The sequence below is a fragment of the Salvelinus namaycush genome, chromosome 26, assembly GCF_016432855.1.
Source record: "Salvelinus namaycush isolate Seneca chromosome 26, SaNama_1.0, whole genome shotgun sequence".
NCBI classification, from domain to species: Eukaryota; Metazoa; Chordata; class Actinopteri; order Salmoniformes; family Salmonidae; genus Salvelinus; species Salvelinus namaycush.
In genome coordinates, this window is record NC_052332.1 from 24587263 (window position 1) to 24611735 (window position 24473).

Below are 24473 nucleotides of genomic sequence, written 5' to 3' on the forward strand. Positions count from 1 at the left end.
TTATAATCCTTCTCTTTTAGCCAGGTAAATACTGATCGTCTTTTCTTATTATCTGCTAAGCCATTACAATTGTAACTGGCTATACTTATTTCACCACTTACCATAATGAGACACACCTTTCAATTATTTTTATCAAAATATATGTTTGTAAACGTCCTATTAAAAAGTAACATAATGATTGAGTGTCTATATAGTTGTACCATGACATTTGCATCTCCACTAAGCAAACCTCCAATTGGTCCCCACTATTCCACCCGCCAAAAGCCCCCATCTCGAGTTGGGTTGTCATCCCAATGACCGGCAGACCACCCCCGACCCCCCGCATCGCACAGCCCCGGACCGACTGGGATCCATCCTTCGAAAAGTGCACACAGCGCCATCCACCGAACCGAAGCAGATCCATTGCCAAATGCATTTCCATCGCCCTCACCTCTATTTTTATTACATATTGCTGTGAATCATCCTCTATAGTCCCTAACATCTTTTACTTCTTCCTTCGCAACAGTTGTGGGATACACACATACACCCACACACATTCAGCCCTTACCCCCACACAACCATAAGCTCACCCTCTCAACAATTGCACCATCCCAGAGCCCAACTCAAGATGGATCATGATTTACAAATGTACTTGCAGTTGCAGCTGCATGAGAAGGCCTGCAAGACCGCGCAAAAAATGAGCATAAATGTAGAGATTTAATTACCATTGTCACATCCTAAATGATGGAGGTCAAATGTACACCTTCTTCCTGAAACACCCACAATACGGTCATCCATTTTGACCATGTTCCCAAGCATCTCCATGCAGTCCGACTTGATTTCGTGCCACCAGGGCCACAATAATATACCCCCTCTCTGAATGTCCGAGTGTGACCCCCTCCCCATGGGTTACTGCAGCTAGTGTTGCCAGCACTGCCACTGCCTGGGTGGGGGCACCCCACCGGAATCCCCACCGGCTAGGTACAAGGTCGTCAAGGTTCTCATTAGCAGCTTTGAGAATTTCCTTGTTTATTATGCTCTCCCTTTAGGGGGCTTTGGCTTTGCAGGACCAACCCTGCCATGTCTGAGTTACTGTCCGAGTAGAGACTACTCTCGCCTGGATGTCCAGCACAACTGTCTTTCTTCCCATCCAGGTATAATCGTCCATGGAGGGAAAGGTGTTTGGCCATGGCACGGACCATGGTCGTGGGGTTGGGGTTAGATCCACCACAGGGGGGTAGGTCCACTGAGAGGACCAATGGCGGCTCCCTCCTCACACAGGGGGACACTGACCTCTGGACCTCAGTGGATTGTGGGAAGTCTTTCCTCAGGGATCTTATGTTGTGGGAAATGTGGACAGAGGTCTGGTCATAGGGCTGCATCATGAAGAGACCGTCAGGGCCTCTGAAGATGAACTCTAGAGGGGAAGTGGGAGAAGAGTCTGTCCTGGGGAGGTGGGGGGGCGTAATGAGGAGGTGGTGGGGGGCAAGAGAGCAGCTGCTGGCACTGGTCATGGTATTCACTGCGGCTGGGTCTGTCGAAAGAGGAGTGGTCAGACTGGGAGGAGGAGCAGGAGCGGGAGGTGGAGCCAGGATAGTGGGAGTGGAGGAGCTTCTGCTTCAGCACACTGTCTGGACTGCTAGCAAGTGACCCGCTACGAGAGAGAGAGAACAGGGAATATTCATCAGGTCGAAGGGCCACTTTACCGAGCCATCACCAACCATGTCTTGAGATGTTTTGTGAAGACATCTTGAGACATCTTAAGCAAGGTTGGAGAGTAACAGATTACGTGAAACCCGTTGCATGTAACAGTTTAACAAAAGACTGTAACTGTAATCTGTTACGTTACCATCAAAAATAGATCACAGATCACAGATACTTTTGAAAAACTAGATGATTACTTCTAGGCTTACTTTAAAATCAGAAAGGATATTTGCGAAAACAAATCTTTGACACTTCTCTGTTTTCTCAATGACATTCAAATCAGCATTTAAAAAAGGCACAAGTTTAAGTTTGTTCCACTTGAGCAAGTCTGACCACAAGTTAGAGACCACTATGATGACACACCAAATGTGTTTGATGGATCACAGGAAAAGAGCAGGAATAGGCTTTTGTAGGCTACAATGGTGCGACTGCTGTCGGCATCCAAAGTTTATCCAACTTTAATAAACACTTGGAGGTAAGGACAACAGCAGTGGTGTAGCCTACGGGTGAAATACGGATATCACTAATTATTGATATCTACATAGCGCATTGATGTGAATCACACTGCTTCTCTCTCATTTAGTTATTTGTGCCTTACGGATTATGGTTGTTATGGATGGCTGATCACAAATGTAGATGTGTATTTTAATGATGGTTGAATTGAAGAAGTTTAAGCTGCGTATCAATCATTGTTTTTGCAACCTGTGAACAGCCAGTGAAAGATCTGCTCTTGCAACAACTGCATACTGCATATCTCAGCCTATGGATTATTATTTGACCCTGCTGGTCATCTATGAATGTTTGAACATCTTGAAGAACAATCTGGCCTTAATTGCCATGCACTCTTATAATCTCCACCCTGCACAGCCAGAAGAGGACTGGCCACCCCTCAGAGCCTGGTTCCTCTCCAGGTTTATTCCTAGGTTCCTGCCTTTCTAGGTAGTTCTTACTAGCCACCATGCTTCTACATCTGCATTGCTTGCTGTTTGGGGTTTTAGGCTGGGTTTCTGTATAGCACTTTGTGACATCTGCTGATGTAAAAAGGGCTTTATAAATACATTTGATTGATTCAATTTGATTATGGAATAGAAGTTTGAGGGACTTCCTAACTTGTAAACTCCTCCTTTGTATTTTGCTACATACTGTCAAAAACAAGTTTTATTTAAGAAGACCACAAGTGAGGCTTTTATTGCTCAATCTAATTCGTGCTGATTCAAAAAGAATAGGTCTATAGGTCTAACGGACACATGCTCAAATTCACACACTTTTGATAGACTTAAAGGGGCAACCTGTAGTTGCTTCATCCATGTATGGATTTATAAATTAATGGCATATACCAATTGACTTTTGAAGAATATAACTTATAAATGCATCATGAGTTTAGTTCAACTGTCCTACTCCATGAGAACCCAAAATATAAACCAGTTTTTATCTAATGTTTGTAAACATTGTCAATGTAAACAAACACTATATAGCCTTATAACATGGTTAAAACAATCATTTTGATATCATGGATGGTCAGTCCTTGCATCCATAGCTCTGTCTATTAATCTGAGAGTGGTTACATTTCTCCAGGCCCATCCCTCAACTTTTACCAAAAAGTCCATTTTGTTATTGTTTCAACTGTGGATTCGCCCTTTAAACAGCTGCAAATTATCGAGATATGAAAGTGTCACCTACAAAAACGTAAACAATAGGGCTATAGCAAATTCAGCATATGGCATTCATTTTTCACATGCAAATAGCACTTTTCGGTAATGCTCAAAGCATACCATTCCAGGAAGATCAGTATTTATTTTCAATATGAAATAATGAGCCCAATCAGTCCTCCTTCACAACAAAATCAGAGTAGGCTAATAAGCCTGTAGTTTTTGGGTTATGCTGAGGTAAAACAATTTGGCTAATATAAACTTCCATATTTCTAAGTCCTATTTTTGAAGATCAAGTTTTTCCTAGCCACCGTGCTTCTACACCTGCATTGCTTGCTGTTTGGGGTTTTAGGCTGGGTTTCTGTACAGCACTTTGAGATATCAGCTGATGTAAGAAGGGCTATATAAATACATTTGATTTGATTTGATCAAGGGTTATTCAATTCATTGGAATGACTGGAAATTTGACAGACTTTGGTTTTTAATGTAAATATATAACCTAATAATCTTATTATTATCTGTATTAGAAAGCAATGGGTTAGAAGAAGCCTACATAACCAGCTATGTAAATTCTAACTTTGATTTATCCTGCAATAGATGTCTTCTTCTAATGCCTCTTAAGGGGAAACTAATCTAAAAGTAACTGAAAGTAATCAGATTATGTTATTGAGTTTGGGTAACAATTTTGGACAGGTATCAAGTAACTGTAACGGATTACATTTAGGAGGTAACCTACCCAACCCAATGTCTTCGGAAAAATTAAAATGTCTCTACAGACACGTCTTGAAGACGTCTTAAGATGTTTAGAAAATGACATTAAGACAAAGGCGATGGCTGGGTATGGTACTTTAAAATCTTATGAAAGTCAGAAAAAAAATAATCTTAAGTAAAACAAAATGGCAATGAGAAGGAAAACAATTCATAATAAGGGGCACTTACGTTGAGGGGGGGCTTTTATAGATGGCAGGAGGGAGATCTGAAAGGGCAGGGGGGAAAGATGATCATTCACAATGACACAGTCACCATGGAAAGGAAATCAATGAAAAAACAAAATCAAGCCCAATAATACGAGCCCATTCAAAGCAGACAAAAATGGCCGGAGGCACAGCAATTGGCCATCCCTCAAAGTTAATTACCGGCACAATAATCAGCCACATTATTGAGAAATGACCCTAATTAGCCGCAATGTAAACGACATGAATATATTTTACAACTAAAGCGGGATGGAGTTGACAAGCATGGCGTCATGTCCATGCTCTGAACTATGATTTATCAAAGAGTATTGGAGGACCTCTATCTGCTGTATCGTGGTGCTCATAGTGCATGTAATTAGTTCATTGATAATGTTTCACCATCTTTCCTCTTCCTGCGTCGCTGGTCTCTCTTGTGACTGATGATACACACTGTCCCTAGGACCAGGATGAGGGCCAAACACAGGAAGGCAACTCCTCCCATCACTCCAGCCAATAACGGCTTGGGTACAAACTCCAGGCGGGAACTGGCAGGGTACATATCCATCCCTGTGGCATGACCACAACATCAGCATCCATAAGACAGAGATTTATCACAACCAAATGTTAACAATGCATTCATTCCCTTACAGTAGATACACTAGGGTAGTTCACCCAAGATACTGCATGACAGAATGGAAGCATGATGTCTACTACCTCTGTTATATTGGTCTTCAATATGTCCCATGATGAAATATTAATATCATGTTAAAAAAGCCAGACAATGGTCTAATTCTAACAAAACAATTTGCTGCAATATTTCCATGATTCAGACTCCTACTAGACCAGTATTCTCCAGAGGGCTGTTCTAATTATGTGGTGCCAGTGGAACAGAGAGGAGAGAGGCTGCCTGCCTAGCTTTCCCTGGCTCCAAAGCCTGAAACACTAACCCATGTTGGAGACGTTAACTGATGGACTGGGCTCGCTCAGCAACACCCCTCGCCGGGACAGCAGCCGCAGCTCGTACACAGAGTCCTAGACACACACACACACACACACACACAAACACACAGACACACACACACGGGAGGATGGAGGGGTAGGGGGATGAAACCACACTTTGTCAACATGGGATAGCGCCTGGAATGCTAATCAGGATCATCTGAATTCAGATTTAGGGAAGAGAAGGAGAGGGACAAAGGAGGCAGACAGAGAGGAAGGATATATACTGAACAAAAATACAAACACATGTGCAACAATGTTCAAGATTTTACTGAGCTACAGTTCATATAAGGAAATCAGTCAATTTAAATAAATAAATTAAGCCCTAATCTATGGATTTCACATGACTGGGAATGCAGATATGCATCGATGGTCACAGACACCTGAAAAAAAAGGTAGGGGCGTAGATCAGAAAACCAGTCAGTATCTGGTGTGACCACCATTTGCCTAATGCAGCGCGACACATCTCTTTTGCATAGAGTTGATCAGGCTGTTGATTGTGGCCTGTGGAATGTTGTCCCACTCCTCTTCAATGGCTGTGCAAAGTTGCTGGATATTGGCGGGAACTGGAACACGCTGTCGTACACATCGATCCAGAGCATCCCAAACATGCTCAATGGTTGACATGTCTGGTAAGTACGCAGGCCATGGAAGAACTGGGACATTTTCAGCTTCCAGGAATTGTGTAAAGATCCTTACGACATTATCATGCTGAAACATGATGGTGATGGCAGAGGATGAATGGCACGACAATGGGCGTCAGGATCTCGTCACGGTATCTCTGTGCATTCAAACTGCTATCAATAAAATGCAATTGTGTTTGTGGTCCATAGCTTATGCCTGCCCATTCCATAACCCCAGCGCCACCATGGGGTACTCTGTTCACAGCGATGACATCATCAAACCGCTCACCCACACAACACCATACACATTGTCTGCGGTTGTGAGGCCGGTTGGACGTACTGGCAAATTCTCTAAAACAACGTTGGAGGCGGCTTGTGGTAGAGAAATGAACATTCAATTATCTGGTAACAGCTCTGGTAGACATTCCTGCAGTCAGCATGCCAATTGCATGCTCCCTCAAAACTTGAAACATCTGTAGAATTGGGTTGTGTGACAAAACTGCACATTTCAGAGTGGCCTTTTATTGTCCCCAGACCCCAGGTGCACCTGTGTAATGATCATGCTGTTTAGTATGCCAAACCTGTCAGGTGGAAGGATTATCTTGGCAAAGGAGAAATGCTTACTAACTAGGATGTAAACAAATTTGTGTCCAAAACGGTTCTTCAGCTGTTCCCATAGGAGAACCCTTTTTGGTTCCAGGTAGAACCCTTTTGGGTTCCATGTTGAACCCTTGGTGGAAAGTGTTCTTCACGGATCCCAAAAGGGTTCTACCTGGCCCCAGAAATGTTCGACCTGGAACTAAAAATGGTTCTTCAAAGGTTTCTCCTATGAGGGCAGCCAAAGAACCATTTTAGGTTTTAGATAGCACTTTTAACACCAGTTTTAAGGTCTCTGCACTGGCTGCCTGTGAATACATTTTAAGATTCTTCTATTGGTTTTTAAATCAATCCACGATTGTACACCACAATAAATGTCAGACATGCTTTTAAGTTATGTACCCAGTAGGTCCCTCAGGTCCTCTGGTACTGGCCGTTTAACTATCCCAAAGCCTAGAACCAAGAGGCATGGAGAGGCAGCCTTTAATTACTATGCCCCCTGCCTCTGGAATAGCCTGCCAGAGAACCTGAGGGGGGCCGAAACTGTGGACATATTTAAAATAGATCTTATTAAAACACACCTTTTTAGCTTTGCTTTCCTTAGGGTGCTTTTAGAGGGTTCAGTTTTTATTGTACATTTTTCAGTTTTTATTTTCATTGTTTTTATTAATTTTTTCCTGTGAAGCACATTGTGTTGCATTCCATGTCTGAAATGTGCTATTTAAATAAAGCTCCATTTGATTTTCATAACCAATATAAATGTCTCTAAGGCAGCTAAAGCAGGGCATGATATCCGTTGATTGGTCTCAGAGGGAGTGACTAACAGGGACTGGCGGTTACCTTGCGCATACCTGGAACGATCATCACAGTTCTATTGGCACTGATGTCCTCGTCTAGATTGAACCACTCCCCTTGCTCTGCGCGAGATTGGAGGACAAATCCAGTGATGGGCTGGAACTGAGCCACAGGAGACCATTGCAGGACTATACCTGCCAAGCTCTGATTGGCTGACAGCGATGTGGGCGGTTCTAGTTTCGCTCTCCTTGGGAGTGTATCTGATGGTGTAGAGCAGAACAGCCTTAGAAAGAAATACCCCTACTTTGAAAAAAAAGTAAATGCCTAATTCTCCAGGCATGCAGCCTTGAGTAGACAATGTCATTCAGGCTCTCAACACAACGGGTACTGACTCAGAGTTCGGATGGTGGCGATCTCACTGAAAGGCCCAGTGCCCACTTTGTTGTGTGGCAGGACACTGAACTGATACTCTGTGTCAGGGACCAGCCCTGTCACCTGCAGACTGGAGCCAGAGGAGGAGGGCACGGGCACAGAGAGCCACTCCTGTTTCTCCCCACTGTCACCAACAGACATCTGCTTCAACCTGCGGAGAGAGAAGGAGAGGGGGAGTGAATGGAGAGAGAAAGAAAAAAGAAAAAGAAAAGGGAGCGAGAGAAAGAAAAATAGAATTAAAAAATGAAGAGAAAATAGAGACAGCCCGTGTGTGCATTTTTTATATACTGATCTTATATCATCTATTGCATCTTGCCTATGACGCTCGGCCATCGCTCATCAAAATATTTACATGTACATATTCTTATTCCATCCCTTTAGATTTGTGTGTATTAAGTAGTTGTTGGGGCATTGTTAGATTTATTTGCTAGATATTACTGCACTGTCGGAACTAGATGCACAAGCATTTCACTACAAGCATGTACATAGACCTATATCTGGATTTGATTAGAGCTTTGATCGAAAATACAAGCCTGATGAACCATATATATAATACATTTTATGAGACCTATATTAAAGACATTTTATGAGCCCAAGCCCAAATTATTGTGCTGTTTTCCAATAGCCTACAGTACAGTATATGATATATAGGCTACTGCACATCACGCACAACAGAAAAACATAAAAGCCCATTGATGTAGCTAGCTATATGCTCTCTTGGGTAAATAAATGAAACTAGCTCCAGTAGGCTAATAATAACTGTATTACTGTACTGTATTGTATTATACTGTATTATATGGACTGGAATTACGCACCTTGTTCAACCCATGTTAAAGCTGAGAGAACATACGATTCTGGTGCAGTACATGCGGCCTACAAAGTTACAAGTAGGATATAGTCTAGAGAATTTTATTTTTCTAATATAATAAGGCCTATTTTTATAATTAGTAGGCTGAAGCATATGTAGGCCTACCTTTCATAAGATCCCGTGAGGCTCAGTTGGTAGAGCATGGTGCTTGCACCGCCAGGGTTGTGGGTTCGATTCCCACGGAGGGCCAGTACGAAAAAAGTATGAAAATGTATTGCTTTAGATATGAGCGTTGGCTAAAATGTTATTAATATTTATCTTAATGTCATTTTCCTACCTCCTCTTTAGCTATTGTTCCTTCTTTCCTTCCTCGCTTTCAATAGTTAAATGAAATATATTTTGTTGTCCTTATCGTCATCAATCAAATTAGACTAGAATTAGATGCAGAAGGCTTTCACTTCTCTCCACGGAGATTGAATGGCTTTAGGTCTGAATAAATAACTGCTTTAGCCTAACGCCATCGAGCGTTCCTTCTTCTTTCAAACTACCCTTGAGATCTATTGGCTGCTGTATGTAACATTCAGCAAACTAGAGCCTTTGTCCCTCTTAGAATATTGGTATAAGAAATGCAACAACAACAAAAAAGTCCAGCATGCTGTTCTAGTCTAGCGTTTCCTGCATGGGACTCGAAGAGCTAAGGGGTGTTTTTTAAGGAGAGTCCAGCGGAGCACAGGTACGTATTGAGCAAGAGACAGAGGCTATGAGTTAGAAGCTTATGTATAACCTATCATTAATTAGTTAAATATAAGGCTAATACTGCATTGCATTTATTACCTGGAAGAGGTAGGCTAGGCCCTATATATACTGTATATATATCAATCTTAAACAGGAGGATCTATTTTGGATGCAATTTAATTTAAATCAACGATATTCGAGTGATAGGCTGTTTTAAAACTATGCAGTTGCAATTAATAATACAGTCAAATGTTTTGGGACACCTACTCATTCAAGGGTATTTCATTATTTTTTACTATTTTCTACATTGTAGAATAATAGTGAAGACATCAAAGCTATGAAATAACACATATGGAATCATCTAGTAAACAAGAAAGTGTTAAACAAATCAAAATATATTTTAGATTCTTCAAAGTAGCCACCCTTTGCCTTGATGACAGCTTTGTACACTTCTGGCATTCTCTCAACCAGCTTCATGAGGTAGTCACCTGGAATGCATTTCAATTAACAGGTGTGCCTTGTTAAAAGTTCATTTGTGGAATTTCTTTCCTTCTTAATGCGTTTGAGCCAATCAGTTGTGTTGTGACAAGGTAGGGGTGGTATACAGATCATAGCCCTATTTGGTAAAAGTCCAAGTCCATATTATGGCAAGAACAGCTCAAATAAGCAAAGAGAAATTACATTTAGACATTGCATATAATTGAACAGTTCCATTTCACATCATGCTGTTGATATAAATCATTTATTATAATTTACCGGTTTCTCTTAGTTATTAATCACGGGAAAAGGGAGTGGTTTTGGGTGGTAAATCTCAGTAACCGGGTTCCTGCCATTCAGCCCTAGTGTGTGTGTATGTGTGTGTGTGCAAATTCTATGCACTATAACAGATGAAGAGACTGCACAATGCATTCTATGCTCCATGTGACAGATCTAAATGACAACATAGATATTCTATAATATAATCGTTTTCACGAGATGAGGCAGGGTTTGTAAAAGAAACTGCTTGAAAAAGGACAGTTGAACAGCATCCTTTTCCCAGTGATTTCTCTTTCAAACGTTCCTCTATCTGGCATCGGTAATTACTGTTTGTGGATTTCTGTGTTCTGTACCCGTCTATGTCAATACAATATGTCTGCTTCCCTGTTTGTGATTGTTCACCCCTGCTGCTGATGATGAGCTGTCCTCCACTGACGTTCAATACAGTATATTCATATGTTGCTGCTATGGTTACACAGAGGGAGACAGAACAGAGACTAGAAGAGTAGACGACTCACCAGACAGAGAAGAGAGGGAGACAGAACAGAGACTAGAAGAGTAGACGACTCACCAGACAGAGAAGAGAGGGAGACAGAACAGAGACTAGAAGAGTAGACAACTCACCAGACAGAGAAGAGAGGGAGACAGAACAGAGACTAGAAGAGTAGAAGAGTAGATGACTCACCAGACAGAGAAGAGAGGGAGACAGAACAGAGACTAGAAGAGTAGAAGAGTAGATGACTCACCAGACAGAGAAGAGAGGGAGACAGAACAGAGACTAGAAGAGTAGATGACTCACCAGACAGAGAAGAGAGGGAGACAGAACAGAGACTAGAAGAGTAGACGACTCACCAGACAGAGAAGAGAGGGAGACAGAACAGAGACTAGAAGAGTAGACGACTCACCAGACAGAGAAGAGAGGGAGACAGAACAGAGACTAGAAGAGTAGACGACTCACCAGACAGAGAAGAGAGGGAGACAGAACAGAGACTAGAAGAGTAGACAACTCACCAGACAGAGAAGAGAGGGAGACAGAACAGAGACTAGAAGAGTAGAAGAGTAGATGACTCACCAGACAGAGAAGAGAGGGAGACAGAACAGAGACTAGAAGAGTAGAAGAGTAGATGACTCACCAGACAGAGAAGAGAGGGAGACAGAACAGAGACTAGAAGAGTAGATGACTCACCAGACAGAGAAGAGAGGGAGACAGAACAGAGACTAGAAGAGTAGACGACTCACCAGACAGAGAAGAGAGGGAGACAGAACAGAGACTAGAAGAGTAGATGACTCACCAGACAGAGAAGAGAGGGAGACAGAACAGAGACTAGAAGAGTAGACGACTCACCAGACAGAGAAGAGAGGGAGACAGAACAGAGACTAGAAGAGTAGACGACTCACCAGACAGAGAAGAGAGGGAGACAGAACAGAGACTAGAAGAGTAGACGACTCACCAGACAGAGAAGAGAGGGAGACAGAACAGAGACTAGAAGAGTAGACGACTCACCAGACAGAGAAGAGAGGGAGACAGAACAGAGACTAGAAGAGTAGAAGAGTAGACGACTCACCAGACAGAGAAGAGAGGGAGACAGAACAGAGACTAGAAGAGTAGAAGAGTAGATGACTCACCAGACAGAGAAGAGAGGGAGACAGAACAGAGACTAGAAGAGTAGAAGAGTAGATGACTCACCAGACAGAGAAGAGAGGGAGACAGAACAGAGACTAGAAGAGTAGATGACTCACCAGACAGAGAAGAGAGGGAGACAGAACAGAGACTAGAAGAGTAGACGACTCACCAGACAGAGAAGAGAGGGAGACAGAACAGAGACTAGAAGAGTAGACGACTCACCAGACAGAGTAGAGGGGGAGACAGAACAGAGACTAGAAGAGTAGACGACTCACCAGACAGAGAAGAGAGGGAGACAGAACAGAGACTAGAAGAGTAGACGACTCACCAGACAGAGAAGAGAGGGAGACAGAACAGAGACTAGAAGAGTAGACGACTCACCAGACAGAGAAGAGAGGGAGACAGAACAGAGACTAGAAGAGTAGAAGAGTAGACGACTCACCAGACAGAGAAGAGAGGGAGACATAACAGAGACTAGAAGAGTAGACGACTCACCAGACAGAGAAGAGAGGGAGACAGAACAGAGACTAGAAGAGTAGACGACTCACCAGACAGTGAATTTCTGGGGGTATCCCCCATCAAAGCCTGGTTCCCAGGACACATTGGCCTGCTTGACCCCTGGAAACACAGACACCAGGGTGGCAGCATGGGGACTGGTGCCTGACACACAGAGAGAGAAGGAGAAGAAAGAGAGAGGGAGTGAGAAGGAAGAAGAGGGAGAATAGAAAATGAAATAAGAGTTGCATCCTTATTCAACACGGATTCGTAATACACTGGTGAGGTTCCATAATGTCATGAATACATATTAGCTACATTAATAAAGATGACTTAGATGTCTGTCAGTCTGTCTGTCCCACTCACCCAGCGCTGAGATGAGTGCTGGATTTGACAGTGCCCACGCGGTTGGTAACACTGCACTCCCACACCCCCTGGTGGTCTTTACTGAGAGGAAGCAGCAGCAGGGAGCCGTTGGCTGCTACAGAGTACTGAGAGAGTGTGGCAGGTGCAACCTACAGACAGGGACGACAGAGAGGAGACCGGACACACAAGCTGGGCTGATTGCTGAACTGCAGTCAGTGAAGAGTTTGTTTGTCCCTGTTTGTCGAGAAAGGTGTGTGCGAGTGTGAGTGTGTATATGTTCTTTCTTGCATGTGTGTGTTAAATAATAGCTATTTCTGCTCCAGGGCATGTCCACAGTTCCTACTATCTTATTCACATGTTGCCAGGCCTGTGTACGTGCTTGTTGACTCAAGTAGTCAGAGGAGTACAGTAATTTGCTGTGGAGCGTATTGAAATGCACTCACCTTGCTCCAGGTTACAGTAGGGGCTGGCTCTCCAGTGGTCTGGCAGGGGATAACAAGTGTCCTACCCACCTTCTCTCGATACTCCTTTCGGGGAGACACGTTGAGTGACGGGGGGTCCTGCGGGTCGGAACAAAACAACCAGCCATGTCATTTAGACAAGGACTTTATCACAATTAGAGAAAGCGAGTGAAACAGTAGATTACCTTTAGCTTAGCCAAGATGAACCTCATCTTCACCTATTTACAACCTATTCACAAAAGGATTAGCGCCACAATTAACCTTGCCATACAGGAGCTATTGTAATCAGGCCACATTGAACTCAATTCATGTCACAGACTGACAAGTAGAAGAGAGAAAAAAAGATAATCTAAATATATTTTCTAAAAGTCCTTACTTGTCTCAGATATGAGCTCCCTCTTTGGACTGAAAGAGGCAGATAATTGGGTAGCACTTTATTTTAAAGTGCTGTCTTCACATAGTTGTTATTTACTTGCAATTTACAAGGAAACAAAGTGGTAAAAATGGGGAATTCTAGTTCATTTTCTAAGAAACAAAGCAATATTTATAAAGTTATTATTGTGTAATTACCATTTTACCACATCATTTGGAGGATAAATAAAGGGTTATTTGTCTAATAAAGTGCTAGAAAATAGTGTGTGCACCCTGACCTGTAGGATGACTGTCGTAGGCCCTGATTGGCCCATGGTCCCGAAGCTGTTGTAGGGGGTGCACTTGTACACCCCTGTTGCATCATCATTGACAGTTGCCATGAACACCGAGCCTTCAGACGTCAGCGTCCATCCTGGGTACTGATTGGATAAAACAGTGAGAGGTCAGAGAACTTCTCAACAGTTTTTCAATTCAACTTAATGTTCATATATCTCTCTTGAATGGGAACATATTCTCTTCTGAGCACTAGGCCTACATGGCATATTGATTCCTTGTGGAAATGGAAGATATGAGTAGATATAAGGTTGATCTCTCTACCATGGCCAGATCCAGTGGCTGTCCATCCTTGGTCCAATCAACACGGAGCAGGAGGGGCTGGGCTCTCACAGGGCAGGAGACCAGACCCCCCAGGCCTGTGGGGAGATACGTCTGCTGAGGCATCAGGAGAGCCTGGGCAGGGTCTGCGAGGAAGAAAAGAAACAAATGAAATGATGGATGGATGGATTGATAGATGGATAGGAAGGATTTGTATAATTACGTGGGGGGCACACAAGATTAGAGATGAAGACATCAGCACATAGACACTTACGTCTCACAGTGAGACTGGCGGAAGCAGTAGGTGGAGTTAACAGCCCATTGGTGGGCATGCAGGTATAGTTCCCAGAATCGTCTGGGGTGATGCGGGTGATGAGGAGGGTGCCGTCCACCATGATCTTCACCCGGGACTTTAGAGGCCTAACAACAAAGCAAAACTTAAACATTCAGACACACAACCCATGAAGGACATTCAAATAAAGCAAACGCCACATTAGAAACATCATAACAAACGCTAAATCCCATGTAAACACACAAATCCAATATGAATAAACCGTGACAAAATACACCAAACTTACTCTATGTGATGGACGTTCTCTCCCTGCCTCTGCCACACATAGGTCATGTTGGGGGGATCAGCCACGGCCTGGCACCGCAGCAGGGCATTCTGGGTCATGTTGAGGGCCGTGTTATTCGGGGGGATAACAATAACTGGAGGACCTGTTTGAGACGAAATAAAGAGATAAGGGATTTCTTTCCTTGATCAAACTTAGCAGGACATCGCAGATTAGCAAGATATCTCAAATCCAATCAGTTATCTGGTGTGAGCAACACTGCCACACAGCATGACACAGCAACATTTTTCATGTTGGGAGATTATGGCTGATTGAGATAAATGTTTAGAGGATTTGCTTGAAGGTCTGTTTTACGGGCTTACATAAGGCTTCGAAAAAGTTACTACAGCCAGAAATCAAAGCCTTACTATAATACAAACAGGTGTCAATGCCAAAGCTAAACGGCATATCCTGGTCATATTGACGTCATTGGGCATAAACATAGCATGACTTAAAATAAATGGAGCATATTGTATTACATAAGTGAGATTCATGAGGAAAAACATCCACAGAAAGAACACAACATAAATCCTCAGATTCACCTGTAATGCAAGAACTCCCATTCACCACTAGATGACGATAATGCCTCACTACACTCAACAGAGGATTTGGGTAATACTAGACAAAGTGATGGGAGATTGTATGGCTCACTGTGTACCGGTGGGGATTCCAGTGACTAAGATTGGGAGAAAATAAGGACAGAGTATGCTGCTAGATTTTTCTATTCTCCTAGTATGACCCAGGGGGAAACTGTAGACAGGAAACTCATAAACAAACAGACAGTGACTGACCTTTGACCTTCAGCTTTGTAACATGAGTCACATTGCCCTCTGTGTTGGTGGCAAGACATTCATACCGTCCTCCGGCCTCCGTGCTCACTGCTCTGAGAGACAACTTCCCACTCAGCAGCTGAGATACAGAGAGAGAGACAGAGAGCGAGAGCGAGAGAGCAATGAATTTCCCTGCAGGGACAATAAAGTTTGCATTGACAGCGAGAGAGATTGCAATGTGGGATTGTAGTGGTGAAATTAACTTTTTATATATTTATTTGTTTAGCCATGAAGACTGAACCATGACTCCTCACCTCAACTTTGTCTCCTCCAATCAGAGTACCATCTTTAGCCCAGGTTATAGTGGGTGGTGGGTTGCCACGAGCAACACAGGCTAGAGAGAGAGAATTCCCCACTAGAGCCTCCAGGACAGGGGGAGGGGTCTTGGTGAAAATAGGAGGAGCTACAGAAAAACAACAAAGACAGCCAAGACAACAACGTCAATCCCTTTCCAGAGAGAGCGCTAAACAGATTGTAAAGCTGAAGGTCTCATAAACAACAAAGCTGAATCAGCAGGTTTGACCCTGTTTAAAGTCAAATGGGCTAAAGGCTATTGAACTGGGGTACGCAAACATCACTTAGAGGCCGATCATGTAATGTACAGTCCTCCAGTGAATGAGTAAAGCTCTCCCTGACACTGTGCGCCTGCCAAGGAGTCTTAAACCTCATCAGACAATGGCCTTAGATGTGAACCTGCAGGTCTTTGACGGGACACCACAGGCCATGTGCCTGGCTAATCTGCCCTAATGCCTCTGCTCCTCTCTCCTCTCCTGCTCCTCTCCCCTCCTCTCTCCTCTCCTCTCCTGCTCCTCTCTCCTGCTCCTCTCCCCTCCTCTCCTGCTCCTCTCCTCTCCCCTCCTCTCTCCTCTCCTGCTCCTCTCTCCTGCTCCTCTCTCCTGCTCCTCTCTCCTGCTCCTCTCTCCTGCTCCTCTCTCCTCCTCTCCTGCTCCTCTCCTCTCCCCTCCTCTCTCCTCTCCTGCTCCTCTCTCCTCCTCTCCTGCTCCTCTCCCCTCCTCTCTCCTCTCCTGCTCCTCTCTCCTCTCCTGCTCCTCTCTCCTCTCCTCTCCTCTCCCCTCTCCTCTCCTGCTCCTCTCCCCTCCTCTCTCCTCTCCTGCTCCTCTCTCCTCTCCTGCTCCTCTCTCCTCTCCTGCTCCTCTCTCCTCTCCCCTCCTCTCCTGCTCCTCTCTCCTCTCCTGCTCCTCTCTCCTCTCCTGCTCCTCTCTCCTCTCCTGCTCCTCGCTCACCTCACCAAATATCTGCGTGGCAGGAGAGTGGTGGGGTGTCTGCATGAGTGAGATGTTGCAATGTGATCGTCTGAGCAGTCATGTTTTGTTGAGAGAGAGAGAGGTCAGAGAGAGATAGAGGGAGTGTGAGTGTAGAGAGAGATCAGATAGAGATAAAGGGAGTGTGTGTGTAGAGAGACAGGTCAGAGAGAGATAGAGGGAGTGTGCGTAGAGAGACAGGTCAGAGAGAGATAGAGGGAGTGTGCGTAGAGAGACAGGTCAGAGAGAGATAAAGGGAGTGTGAGTGTAGAGAGACAGGTCAGAGAGAGATAGAGGGAGTGTGAGTGTAGAGAGAGAGGTCAGAGAGAGATAGAGGGAGTGTGTGTAGAGAAGTCAGAGAGAGATAGATTCTGCCAGACCTGGGCCCTGACAGTAAATCTCAGTAAGCCCTAAATAACGGTGTTCCAAAAAAGGTCCAGTCGCCAGGACCACAAATACAAATTCCATCTAGACACCATTGCCCTAGAGCACACACAAAACTATACATACCTTGGCCTAAACATCAGTGCCAGAGGTAACTTCCACAAAGCTGTGAACGATCAAAGAGACAAGGCAAGAAGGGCATTCTATGCCATCAAAAGGAACATAAAATTCGACATACCAATTAGGATCTGGCAAAAAATACTTGATTCAATTATAGAACCCATTGCTCTTTATGGTTGTGAGGTCTGAGGTCTGCTCACCAACCAAGAATTCACAAAATGGGACAAACACCAAATTGAGACAAAAATATCCTCTGTGTACAATGTAAAACACCAAATAATGCACGCAGAGCAGAATTAGGCCGATACCCGCTAATTATCAAAATCCAGAAAAGAGACGTTAAATTCTACAACCACCTAAAAGTAAGCGATTCCCAAACCTTGCATTACAAAGCCATCACCTACAGAGAGATGAACCTGGAGAAGAGTCCCCTAAGCAAGCTGGTCCTGGGGCTCTGTTCACAAACACAAACAAACCCCACAGAGCCCCAGGAGGACAGCAACACAATTAGACCCAACCAAATCATGAGAAAACAAAAAGATAATTACTTGACACAATGGAAGAAATTTACAAAAAACAGAGCAAACTAGAATGCTATTTGGCCCTAAACAGAGAGTACACAGTGGCATTATACCTGACCACTGTGACTGACCCAAACTTAAGGAGAACGTTTGACTATGTACCGACTACATGAGCATAGCCTTGCTATTGAGAAAGGCCTAGAGAGAGAGAGAGAACAGAGAGAGATAGAGGGTGTGTGTGTAGAGAAAGAGGTCAGAGAGAGATAGAGGGAGTGTGTGTAGAGAGAGAAAGGTCAGAGAGAGATAGAGGGAGTGTGTGTGTGTAGAGAGAAAGGTCAGAGAGAGATAGAGGGAGTGTGTGTAGAGAAAGAGGTCAGAGAGAGATAGAGGGAGTGTGTGTAGAGAGAGAGAGGTCAGAGAGAGATAGAGGGAGTGTGTGTGTAGAGAGAGAGAGGTCAGAGAGAGATAGAGGGAGTGTGTGTAGAGAGAGAGAGGTCAGAGAGAGATAGAGGGAGTGTGTGTAGAGAGAGAGAGGTCAGAGAGAGATAGAGGGAGTGTGTGTAGAGAGAGAGAGGTCAGAGAGAGATAGAGGGAGTGTGTGTGTGTAGAGAGAAAGGTCAGAGAGAGATAGAGGGAGTGTGTGTAGAGAAAGAGGTCAGAGAGAGATAGAGGGAGTGTGTGTAGAGAGAGAGAGGTCAGAGAGAGATAGAGGGAGTGTGTGTAGAGAGAGAGAGGTCAGAGAGAGATAGAGGGAGTGTGTGTAGAGAGAGAGAGAGGTCAGAGAGAGATAGAGGGAGTGTGTGTAGAGAGAGAGAGGTCAGAGAGAGATAGAGGGAGTGTGTGTGTGTAGAGAGAAAGGTCAGAGAGAGATAGAGGGAGTGTGTGTAGAGAGAGAGAGAGGGAGTGTGTGTAGAGAGAGAGAGGTCAGAGAGAGATAGAGGGAGTGTGTGTGTGTAGAGAGAAAGGTCAGAGAGAGATAGAGGGAGTGTGTGTAGAGAAAGAGGTCAGAGAGAGATAGAGGGAGTGTGTGTAGAGAGAGAGGTCAGAGAGAGATAGAGGGAGTGTGTGTAGAGAGAGAGAGGGAACAGAGAGAGATTGAGGGAGTGTGTGTAGAGAGAGAGGTCAGAGGGAGATAGAGGGAGTGTGTGTAGAGAGAGAGAGGTCAGAGAGAGATAGAGGGAGTGTGTGTGTAGAGAGAGAGAGAACAGAGAGAGATAGAGGGAGTGTGTGTAGAGAAAGAGGTCAGAGAGAGATTGAGGGTGTGTGTGTAGAGAAAGAGGTCAGAGGGAGATAGAGGGAGTGTGTGTAGAGAGAGAGAGGTCAGAGAGAGATAGAGGGAGTGTGTGTGTAGAGAGAGAGAGAACAGAGAGAGATAGAGGGAGTGTGCATAGAGAGAGAGAGGGAACAGAGAGAGATTGAGGGTGTGTGTGTAGAGAGAGAGAGAGAGAACAGAGAGAGATAGAGGGAGTGTGTGTGTAGAGAGAGAGAGAACAGAGAGAGATAGAGGGAGTGTGTGTGTAGAGAGAGAGAGAACAGAGAGAGATAGAGGGAGTGTGTGTAGAGAGAGCGAGAACAGAGAGAGATAGAGGGAGTGTGTGTAGAGAGAGTGAGAACAGAGAGAGATAGAGGGAGTGTGTGTGTAGAGAGAGAGAGAACAGAGAGAGATAGAGGGAGTGTGTGTAGAGAGAGCGAGAACAGAGAGAGATAGAGGGAGTGTGTGTGTAGAGAGAGAGAGAACAGAGAGAGATAGAGGGAGTGTGTGTAGAGAGAGCGAGAACAGAGAGAGATAGAGGGAGTGTGTGTAGAGAGAGAGAGGTCAGAGAGAGATAGAGGGAGTGTGTGTAGAGAGAGAGAGGTCAGAGAGAGATAGAGGGAGTGTGTGTGTAGAGAGAGAGAGAACAGAGAGAGATAGAGGGAGTGTGTGTAGAGAGAGAGAGAGAACAGAGAGAGATAGAGGGAGTGTGTGTAGAGAGAGAGAGAGAACAGAGAGAGATAGAGGGAGTGTGTGTAGAGAGAGAGAGAGAGAACAGAGAGAGATAGAGGGTGTGTGTGTAGAGAGAGAGAGGTCAGAGAGAGATAGAGGGAGTGTGTGTAGAGAGAGAGAGGTCAGAGAGAGATAGAGGGAGTGTGTGTGTAGAGAGAGAGAGAACAGAGAGAGATAGAGGGAGTGTGTGTAGAGAGAGAGAGAGAACAGAGAGAGATAGAGGGAGTGTGTGTAGAGAGAGAGAGAGAACAGAGAGAGATAGAGGGAGTGTGTGTAGAGAGAGAGAGAGAACAGAGAGAGATAGAGGGTGTGTGTGTAGAGAGAGAGAGGTCAGAGAGAGATAGAGGGAGTGTGTGTGTGTAGAGAGAAAGGTCAGAGAGAGATAGAGGGAGTGTGTGTAGAGAGAGAGAGAGGTCAGAGAGAGATAGAGGGAGTGTGTGTAGAGAGAGAGAGGTCAGAGAGAGATAGAGGGAGTGTGTGTGTGTAGAGAGAAAGGTCAGAGAGAGATAGAGGGAGTGTGTGTAGAGAAAGAGGTCAGAGAGAGATAGAGGGAGTGTGTGTAGAGAGAGAGAGGTCAGAGAGAGATTAAGGGAGTGTGTGTAGAGAGAGAGAGGTCAGAGAGAGATAGAGGGAGTGTGTGTAGAGAGAGAGAGGTCAGAGAGAGATAGAGGGAGTGTGTGTGTAGAGAGAGAGAGAGACCAGAGAGAGATAGAGGGAGTGTGCGTAGAGAAAGAGGTCAGAGAGAGATTGAGGGTGTGTGTGTAGAGAAAGAGGTCAGAGAGAGATAGAGGGAGTGTGTGTAGAGAGAGAGAGGTCAGAGAGAGATAGAGGGAGTGTGTGTGTAGAGAGAGAGAGAACAGAGAGAGATAGAGGGAGTGTGTGTGTAGAGAGAGAGAGAACAGAGAGAGATAGAGGGAGTGTGTGTGTAGAGAGAGAGAGAACAGAGAGAGATAGAGGGAGTGTGTGTAGAGAGAGAGAGGTCAGAGAGAGATAGAGGGTGTGTGTGTAGAGAGAGAGAGAGAACAGAGAGAGATAGAGGGAGTGTGTGTAGAGAGAGAGAGGTCAGAGAGAGATAGAGGGAGTGTGTGTGTAGAGAGACAGGTCAGAGAGAGATAGAGGGAGTGTGTGTAGAGAGAGAGAGGTCAGAGAGAGTTAGAGGGAGTGTGTGTGTAGAGAGAGAGAGGTCAGAGAGAGATAGAGGGAGTATGTGTAGAGAGAGAGAGGTCAGAGAGAGATAGAGGGAGTGTGTGTGTAGAGAGAGAGAGAACAGAGAGAGATAGAGGGTGTGTGTGTGTAGGATAGGAAGGATGAGGATAATAGGGCTCCATGGCGGTCAAACCATTCCCCTCCCCATCACCAGCCCCTCCTCTCACCAGCCCCTCCCCATCACCAACCCCTCCTCTCACCAGCCCCTCCCCATCACCAGCCCCTCCTCTCACCAGCCCCTCTCACCAGCCCCTCCTCTCACCAGCCCCTCCTCTCACCATCCCCTCCCCATCACCAGCCCCTCCTCTCACCAGCCCCTTCTCTCACCAGCCCCTCCTCTCACCAGCCCCTCCCCATCACCAGCCCCTCCTCTCACCAGCCCCTCCCCATCACCAGCCCCTCCTCTCACCAGCCCCTCCCCAACCACCAGCCCCTCCTCTCACCAGCCCCTCCCCATTTCCAGCCCCTCCCCATCACCAGCCCCTCTCACCAGCCCCTCCCCATCACCAGCCCCTCCCCATCACCAGCCCCTCCTCTCACCAGCCCCTCCCCATCACCAGCCCCTCCCGACCACCAGCCCCTCCTCTCACCAGCCCCTCCCCATTTCCAGCCCCTCCCCATCACCAGCCCCTCCCCATCACCAGCCCCTCCTCTCACCAGACCCTCCTCTCACCAGCCCCTCCCCAACCACCAGCCCCTCCTCTCACCAGCCCCTCCCCATCACCAGCCCCTCCTCTCACCAGCCCCTCCCCATCACCAGCCCCTCCCGACCACCAGCCCCTCCTCTCACCAGCCCCTCCCCATTTCCAGCCCCTCCCCATCACCAGCCCCTCCCCATCACCAGCCCCTCCTCTCACCAGACCCTCCTCTCACCAGCCCCTCCCCAACCACCAGCCCCTCCTCTCACCAGCCCCTCCCCATCACCAGCCCCTCCTCTCACCAGCCCCTCCTCTCACCAGCCCCTCCCCATCACCAGCCCCTCCTCTCACCAGCCCCTCCTCTCACCAGCCCCTCCTCTCACCAGCCCCTCCCCATCACCAGCCCCTCCTCTCACCAGTTACAGACAGTAGGGTCCAGGTTCCATTGTGGGTCTGGTCTGTGGTTTGGTCCAACAGGAAAATGCGACACTCGTACAGGCCCTGGTCCTCCATGAGGAGCCCCTTCACTCTCAGAACAGTGTTCCTGACCAGAGACACACGGCCTGGGGACACATAGGAGGAGCCCCTTCACTCTCAGAACAGTGTTCCTGACCAGAGACACACGGCCTGGGGACACATAGGAGGAGCCCCTTCACTCTCAGAACAGTGTTCCTGACCAGAGACACACGGCCTGGGGACACATAGGAGGAGCCCCTTCACTCTCAGAACAGTGTTCCTGACCAGAGACACACGGCCTGGGGACACATAGGAGGACACAGGGTTAGACAACATGAGACAGGTTACAAACCAATCAGACAACTGGAGTTTTAGGGCTTTTCAATTCAAAGAACATGTGCTTTACAATTGATAGGAATTTTCTTCAATGGTACTTAAATGTCCAATAGATAAAGCCTTCACGATGTTGTGAGCTTTAAAATTTGATCTCCTGGTTGCCAGGTGACTGCACCCTGGATCAATGGTGTTTGCTGACTCACCCCTCCCTCCCTACACCTTCCCTGTGGCTTTTCTCTCTCTCTCATCTCTCCAGTTATCTCTTAGCTTGTCATTTCTTTTGTTATTCTATAAAGCCATTTTCACAATAAATGACTGAAACACTGCAGTTTATCAGCGTGATTAGCCTCTCCTTTACAGACAGTGAAGCATTTAGGAAACAAATAAAACATTTACTACGAATAATAACACTTGGAACTTGAGAAAATGCACATTGTTTGTTTGCCAATTGCCTCGCTCTCATCCATAGACACATACACCTACCACACACACATACAAGACATTACAAGGACATGAGCCTGCCTCACACTGTAGCGCTAATGTGTTTGTGACATTGAGTCATTGAAGTGTGTTAGGCTAATCATTAACCACAGTCCATGTCCCTAGTGACAGGGAGGGACTGTTTCTATGCCCACAGTGGGGATCAGGAAGCTAGTTAAAGGGATGGTGGCTGTGATAACAGGTGAGGAAACGCGTATGACATCACATCTTGTTTACTTTTCTAAATGGAATGGGGACAAAATCCACATGGGGGTTGGGGTCAGAGCAAAATACACATTCACATGCTAACATACATAAACACACCAGGGACTGGTTCGCTTCAATACCTTAGCCTCTGACCTTTGCTTTGCTCTATAAACAACCAATAATTCCAGCCAGGGCACAGTATAATAGCAATGGTTAACATAGAAGCTTAGCAGAGGTTTGGATTTAAATATAGTTTCTGTGGAGACCTGACAGGCACCATCAGTGATGTGTGTTTTGTCCTATATTTTTATTTTTAATCCCAGCCCCCGTCCCCGCAGGAAGCCTTTTGCCTTTTGGTAGTCCGTCATTGTAAATAAGAATTTTTTCTTAACTGACTTGCCTTGTTAAATAAAGGTTAAATAAAACAACATACATCATGGAGAGTGAGGAGAGGGAAGGGGAGGGTGGATCAACAGAGGAGGCCTGATAGCCTATCGCTGTTTAAAAAGGTGCACATAAAAAAAAACTCTAGAAAGAGTGAGAGAGCTAATAGGGAGGGAGAGAGATAATAGGGAGAGAGAGAGAGGGAGAGAGATAATAGGAAGTGAGAGAGATAATAGCGAGAGAGAGAGGGTGAGGGACATAATAGGGAGCGAGAGAGGGAGATAGATAATAGGGAGAGAGAGAGATAATAGGGAGAGAGAGAGATAATATGGAGAGAGATAGGGAGATAGATAACAGGAAGTGAGAGAAATAATAGGAAGAGAGCAAGGGGGAGAGAGATAATAGGAAGCGAGAGAGATAATAGGGAGATAGATAACAGGACGTGAAAGAGATAATAGGAAGAGAGCGAGGGGGAGAGAGATAATAGGAAGTGAGAGAGTGAAGGAGATAATAGGGAGAGAGAGAGGGACAGAGATAATAGGGAGAGAGAGAGATAATAGGAAGTGAGAGAGATAATAGGGAGAGAGATGGAGATAATAGGAGATGAGAGAGATAACAGGGAGAGAGAGAAGGGGAAGAGATAATAGAGAGAGATAATAGGGAAAGAGCGAGAGGGGGGGAGATAATAGGGAGATGAAGGGAGAGAGAGATAATAAGGAGAGAAAGAGAGGGAGAGAGATAATAAGGAAGGATATAATACGGAGAGAGGGGGAGATAAAAGGGAGAGAGATAAGAGAGATATAGAGGGAGAGAGATAGAGGGAGAGAGATAATAGGGATAGAGAGCGGGGGAGAGATAATAGAGCGAGCGAGAGGGAGAGATAATAGGGAGAGAGAGGTACATAGATAATAGGAAGTGAGAGAGATAATAGGGAAAGAGCGAGAGAGGGGGAGATAATAGGGAGATGAAGGGAGAGAGAGATAATAAGGAGAGAAAGAGAGGGAGAGAGATAATAAGGAAGGATATAATATGGAGAGAGGGGGGAGATAAAAGGGAGAGAGATAAGAGAGATATAGAGGGAGAGAGATAGAGGGAGAGAGATAATAGGG

General features: G+C 45.5%; 2 protein-coding genes across 2 annotated transcripts; one reads left to right on the top strand and one right to left on the bottom strand.

Annotated features, from left to right (window-relative positions):
* Positions 1–978: 978 nt before the first annotated feature.
* On the bottom strand, positions 979–15826 carry LOC120021012 (protein turtle homolog A-like; the record flags this gene model as incomplete). The annotated part of the gene is made up of 15 exons (XM_038964672.1): positions 979–1633; positions 4272–4308; positions 4685–4852; positions 5233–5317; positions 7345–7559; positions 7692–7882; positions 12203–12331; positions 12531–12664; positions 12959–13075; positions 13627–13767; positions 13946–14088; positions 14217–14362; positions 14521–14662; positions 15348–15465; positions 15641–15826. Coding segments are annotated over 15 exons (2211 nt in total), but the record flags the coding sequence as incomplete, so codon positions are not given.
* Positions 15827–20964: 5138 nt separating this feature from the next.
* LOC120021013 (vegetative cell wall protein gp1-like) lies at positions 20965–21933 on the top strand. Its single transcript, XM_038964673.1, has one exon. It carries the CDS (start codon positions 20965–20967, stop codon positions 21931–21933), a length of 969 nt encoding a protein of 322 aa, XP_038820601.1.
* Positions 21934–24473: the final 2540 nt, after the last annotated feature.

Coding starts and splice junctions, on each gene's coding strand:
- LOC120021013 (XM_038964673.1), top strand. CDS start 20,965: ATGAGGATAATAGGGCTCCATGGCGGTCAAACCATTCCCCTCCCCATC.